This window comes from Pinus tabuliformis, chromosome X, assembly GCF_031772625.1.
Source record: "Pinus tabuliformis cultivar Carrire ecotype Pingquan chromosome X, CPIR1, whole genome shotgun sequence".
In the NCBI taxonomy this organism is placed as follows: Eukaryota; Viridiplantae; Streptophyta; class Pinopsida; order Pinales; family Pinaceae; genus Pinus; species Pinus tabuliformis.
In genome coordinates this window covers 502,965,122-502,971,411 of record NC_142308.1, presented here as the reverse complement: position 1 = coordinate 502,971,411, position 6,290 = coordinate 502,965,122, and the positions used below count along the sequence as shown (strand labels likewise).

At 41.3% G+C, this 6,290-nt stretch overlaps 1 protein-coding gene across 1 annotated transcript; it reads left to right on the top strand.

The window, feature by feature from the left end:
• The first annotated feature begins 465 nt into the window (after window positions 1–465).
• On the top strand, window positions 466–4,658 carry LOC149140889 (uncharacterized). The gene is made up of 2 exons (XM_089451092.1): window positions 466–506; window positions 3,995–4,658. The coding sequence occupies exons 1-2, from the start codon at window positions 466–468 to the stop codon at window positions 4,656–4,658; spliced, it is 705 nt and encodes a 234-aa protein (XP_089307218.1).
• The last annotated feature ends 1,632 nt before the right edge of the window (window positions 4,659–6,290 follow it).

Here is a 6,290-nt window from a genome sequence, read left to right as displayed (position 1 = left end):
ATATCCAGCTGAAACGCGCATATCCCACGAGATAACCCAAATATCCACTAGTGTGCGACCCTGAGAAGTAAAAATTGTCATGCAGGTCGGGAGCTCCTAGGCATTTCCAGTGTTGCTGCGCTGCTCCTCTATCAAGGGTGTTCCTCCGACATTCTCCGGTGTTATAGGTCGTGTGATCAACCCGAGTTCAAGTGTCTCATCTCTGAGCGAACGCAGTGGATGATCTGTGCGCATTGGTATAATTATATTGGGCTTATCCAAGAGGTATGGAGTCTAAATCACCACTCAGGACCGAACTGGATGACACTGGTTGATCCTTGAAACCAGAGTTTCGATTTATTTATCTGTTTTAGGAACAAGGTTTAGAAACTGCTCCGCCAATTCACAAGTATCACCTTCTCCAGAAGCCTCTGAGGAGAAAGGAGGACTCATCGTTTCCCGATCCCTGCACTGCATGCGTCTGCTATGTCCGTGGATACACTCTCCGCTCCTGAAAATTTCGAAAGGTATCGCAATTTTTTCTGAGCATTAGAAGGAGAAATAGGGAAAAATCGTGCAGGTAGAGTATTGTTATTTCGGAGACACATGCCGATAAAAGATGAGTTGGGTTTTTTTTTATCATTTTAGGCCAGGAGCCTGCGTAATGGAACATTCGTAAGTTTCAGGTTTCAACATGAAAAGCTGATAAGTTTAGCTGGATATGGTTCTAGGAAGTGGCCAATAGTTGAGGGAATGGGACTGGATCTACCGGAAGATATATTGTTATAGATAGTCTAGTCTGGACATCAGTCCATCTGTTTTTTTTTAAAGCAATGCCAGTTTTTTTTTTACTTGATCTACTTCCGTCTCTTCTTTTTTCGGAAGTCATCCATATCATCCTGCTCCTTCTGCTCCTTCTCAATGTTGTATACATCTTGATTTGCATTTTTAAGACACACTCTTTCCACTTTTCCTGTCACTTAGATGCCTGTATGGACTAATCTCTGGGCTATTACTTGCCTTTAACTATTGGAATCTTGTTTTCGGACACAAAGTCTTTATACAATCTGGTATAAATGGACAAACTTTTTCATTGTTTCTCAACCATGCAAAAGTTTTGGTTTTAGAATTTGCTATCGATGGTGGTCATGCTGGAGTTGTTTCTGCATGTGTTGTTGTGAAGATCTAGAGTCTTGATTTTTTTTTGGATTGTTGGTCCTTGACAACTTTGGTTTTTCCAGGGAGGGGCAACCATCGAAATCCGGAATCTCAAATTTTCTGGGGTTGTTTAAATTAAAAAAAAAAACTCCGAAGGGCGATAGGATGGATTTCCATTTCTGACTTGAGAGTAGTCCTTATCATCTCACACTTCGCACATTCTATGTGAGGCCCCCACCTGATCCCTCTTATGTGCTGACCCTCCATTTTCGGGCCTAACTTATTTCCGGATCTGAAGTACATTCTTTACTTATCAGGCATTTGTTTTCAGCGACGTTCTTTCTCCTTGGTTTGTGAGATCCAGGTTGGTTGAGGCGTGGGAGTTGACCTCCCCTTAGCCGGAGGGAGGACCCTCATTTATTTTTTGCAGGATAAAATCTTGATTGGTGGGATGGTACCATACCTGGGGATTGTTTCATTTTATTTATTTGGTCTCGGATGGACCCCTTTGCATCCGACACCTCAGCGCACGAGGCATTCATTCGCGGCATTGTGGATGTTGAATCATAGCGCCACGCTATCTTGGAGTCGACAAGGAACATGGCCGACCCTCCTCGACTGACTAACCTTGGAGATGGAAGACATATGCGGGTAGATGGCGGGCTTGAAGCGCATGTCTCACACAAGGCTCGTAAAAAGGGGGTGGAAGACGGAGTGGCCAAAAACATCGTGCCACCCAAATCATTGCTCCAACACTTATACTATCTTTCGGCCACGACGTTTTTTTTGACAAAGTAATTAGCCTTCAGAAGAGAGCACTGGTGGGTAAATGGTATTTTGCAGAGATTGAGGAAGCAGAGATGTGGAATTGGGTTGCGACTAAATGGAAGTCTCTTCTGGGATATATCTCTACGGTGGTTAGATTAATGGGCAGTTGGTACAGTTACCATTTTCTGAGTGAGGAAGATTTACAAAACATTTTAGCACTGCCATGGGTGAAGGGACGCGGTTTCCTACCTCTACACTCATGGTATGTGGACTTTAATCCTCTGAAGAAAATTCTTAAAAACAAGCTCATTTGGGTCAAACTACCGGGACTTCCAACTGAATTTTAGACGAAGGAAATGTTCACTGATATCGACAATGCCATAGGAAAATTCATCTACGTCAACCCCCATTATTTGGGGCCAGGGAAAAAAGGGTTGCTTGGATCATAATTGAGAAGGATTTCTACGAGGTATTCCCAGACCATATTGAATTAAGATGGGAGGATATCAATCTTTGACAGTGTCTAGATTTCGGGGAATACCCTTTAGATGCCTCATATGCCATCAGACTGGCCATCTCATGGCAATTTGTCCTAAGGGAAAAGGTGGTTGGCATTCTAGCCAGGGATGTCACAGGGAAAATACATGAACAAGACGAAGGCCATGCCTGAATATTATAACTCATGTCGAGGAAAGACTGTGACTCCAGGTGGCAAACTCCCATGTCCAAGTAATAGAAATCACTCTGCTTTGTTTTTTTCTGATCCATCTTCCCATCTTGTAAACATTTATTTTCCCATTCATGTTCCCACATCCCTTGGACGTCAGAACACTTTGGCTCTCATAATTATGCTAACTCACCATGAAAAGAACAAAATCAGTTTCTTTCTGCCCCAGTTCTACCTCCCCTGAATTTTGTTCTGTCTCAGAGATGTCCTTTCAACATTCCCTCCACATCCTTCGCCGCATATACGCAGGCACGTAATCCTTTCTCCCCTACCACCCACCCTATTTCAACTCCTACAAGGCCTATTTCACCGATATCTCCGGTATCCTCACCGAATAACTCCGTTTATAGTGACTTAGATTTTTTACTTCAGAGGAAGACACTTGAACTTCACTCTCTCACTATTCACAAACCACTTGGCTCAACATCCCTGGTTATCAACCCATCCTTTGCTGGGAACATAATTGTAAGGAGGACTCAAAACAGAGGTAGTAGACATTTTTGGGGATGCCCACGACAAACTGATACTACTTTGACAAATTCCCCTTCCCTCATCGATATTCCTATTTCATCCCCCATTTCTCCTCGGGCACTTAAAGCAAGCATGCCCACTACATGACCTAAATGAATTCCATCCTTTCTATGAATATTCGGGGTTTGGGGGCCCTTCCAAAATTCCTCCCCGTCAAGGAGCTCTTTCTCTCTTCCTATTCTATTAATATTCTCATTCAAAAAACTATGCACTCAGCTACTCAGACTATAGATTATTTCTGGAGGATGCTCCCTACATGGTATATGGTGGCTACTAATGCTACTGGAAGGCCAGGGGGTTTAGCTGTCCTATGGGATCCTTGATGGGCTAAGATGAATACTTTTTCCTCTTCTTTGGGCATGTTCTTGGCAGGGAACATCAGAGGCATCCCAGGGAAGACAAAATTCCTCAATATATATGCCCTTTAGATGGATAGGGAGGTACTCTAGGACAACATGGAAGCATCTGGAATTTTTCATTTATTCTCTCTTATATTGGTTGGGGACCTTAACTACATTATTGGGATTGATGATGTGTGGCGTCAATCCAGAACTGTTGATAAGATGGCACAGAACTCAGAGATATTATTTTTGAACACAATTTAATAGACATCTTCCCTGTCAAGAGTGCACTTACCTAGGACAATGGTAGGAATGGAATTAACTATACATCTAAGAGACTTGATCGTTTTCTCTTACATGAACACATGGTGGAAAAACTAGGAGATGTGAGATCCTGTATTATCAATAACTATATATCAAAACATCGGCCAATTACTCTCACTTGGCATAGTGAGGATATAAGGTTTGGTTTGTTGTTTAATTTTAACAGAGTATGGCTAGAAGACCCAGAATTTGAGACCCTCGTCCGTGCTCACTGGTCTAAAGACAGGGATAGAATGATTGGCCTCTACACCATGGAGGACATTTTACACAGGCTACATGCCTTAAAAGCAATGGTTAAAAGATGGGAACGAAAGAAGAATGTAATTCTGAAACAACAACTGACAGAAATAGAAAAGGCCCTAAGGCCACTACATGATGTTATGGCCACACACTACCCATCTGCCGAAGTGCGAGAAAAAATCCATGTACTGGAGATGAATAAGAAGAAGATCCTCCAACAAAAGGAAACCACATGGCATTTAAAGAGTCGTGCTATTTGGATCTGGGAAGGGGACAAGAATACTAAGTTCTTTCACCGATACGCCAATCACAAAAGGAAAATGAACACCATTTGGGAGATAGCAAATGATGATGGAAATTGCTATAGCACACAACGGGAAATCACAAATCTTGTAGTCACTCATTTTGAACATGCCTACAAACACAAGGAATTTGATGGCAGGGAGGCACAAGTTTGGGGGGTAAGTGAATACCCTACAATGTTTGATGAGGAGGTGAATCAGGAGCTATATAAAACTGTCACGGTGGAGGAATTGTCCCAAGTTATAAAAACAATGAAGGGTGACAAAAGCTCAGGACCAGATGGCTAGACGATTGAATTTTTTGTTCATTTCCTTGACATTTTTCAAGAGGACCTTCTAAGAATGGTAGAAGAATCTAGAATAAATGGAAATATACATCCTCATATAAATTCTACTTACATTGTACTCATACCTAAGAAGGAAATGTCGACCACCTTTGTTGATTATCATCCAATTTCACTTTGCAATCTCATTTATAAGATTATATCTAAGACAATCGCCACTAGGATAAAGGAAATGTTATCAAAATTCATATCCCCAGAGAAATATGGCTTTCTCCAGAACAGATAAATACATGATGTTGTGGCCATTGCTCAGGAGTGCATGCATACTATTCAAACAAAAAAGATGAATGTCGCAGTTATGAAGGTGGACCTCAAAAAGGTATACGACTACCTAGATTGGGGATATTTGAGAATGGTTCTTCATAAAATTGGCATAAGACCAAATGCTGCTAAATGGATAATGGCATGTGTCACAACAGTCATATACGTTGTGGTAACTAATGGTTATCCATCTCACTTTTTTGGAGTCAGAAGGGGACTTAGACAAGGATGATCTCTTTCTCCCCTCCTATTCATACTGTCCATGGATGCTTTAAGCTTGCACAACAAAAAAGCGGTAACAATAAGTGAGTTTGTTGCTTTAAAAATTAGCAGTCAAATTTTAATCTCACACAACTTTTTTGTAGATGATATTTTGTTGATGGGAATGATCAACAGATTCAAATGGCTCACACTATCCCAAACCTTCAAGAATTTCGGAAGAGCCTTTGGCATCTTTATGAATGAGCTCAAATCCTCCATCCTATATGGATCATGTAACTTAGAAGACATCTTATATATACAGAGGAATTTCGGGGTGGGAGCGCAACCTCTGGTTACAGCGTGTAATACTTAGGACACCACCTAAAACCGGGAAAATACAAGAATATAGATTGGATGTGGCTCATTGATCGATTTCATATGAGAATCAAGGGTTGGAAACATGGGTGCTTATCTCCGGGAGGTCGTATCACCCTCACCCAATCAGTGCTCACACAATTGGGAGTCTATTGGGCACATGTATTTTGAATCCTGCGGCTTATTTTAAACACTCTCAATCATATAATGGCAAAATACATGTGGTTTGGGGCTAGAAAGAGTTTCAAATACCATCTGCTCAAATTGGAGAAGATTTCCAGACCGAAAAAGCTTGGAGGATGGGGAGTTATAAATGTCAGACGTCTTGGCTGGGCATTGTTGCTTAAATCGTTATGGAGGGATATTTTCAGTGAAGCCCAATGGGGTAAGATAATTTGCTTCAAATATCTTAAGAATAAGGAGTTTATTTGCTAGATGAGACAAGGATTTATTGGAAATAAAAAAGGATCAAAGACCTGGTGCAGTTGGAACAAGATAAAAGAAATTTTTCTACAGAACATATCCTAGCTTTTTGGCAGTGAACACAAGGGGGAAGATCATATCCTAGGTACAAACACAAATTCACCTATTTTAGCAAAGTTATTAAACTACCCCAATAGAAAAGGAATCTTTGTCTGGAACCAAGTCATCTGAGAGTAGATTGGTACCATACCAATTTGGATGGAGCCCAACCAATTGGACCTCACCAGACATCTCGAATAGGAATGGATTGGAATCA

Coding starts and splice junctions, on each gene's coding strand:
- LOC149140889 (XM_089451092.1), top strand. CDS start 466: ATGTCCGTGGATACACTCTCCGCTCCTGAAAATTTCGAAAG. Junction 507..3,994: donor GCTCCTGAAAATTTCGAAAG/GTATCGCAATTT, acceptor TAATTTTAACAG/AGTATGGCTAGAAGACCCAG.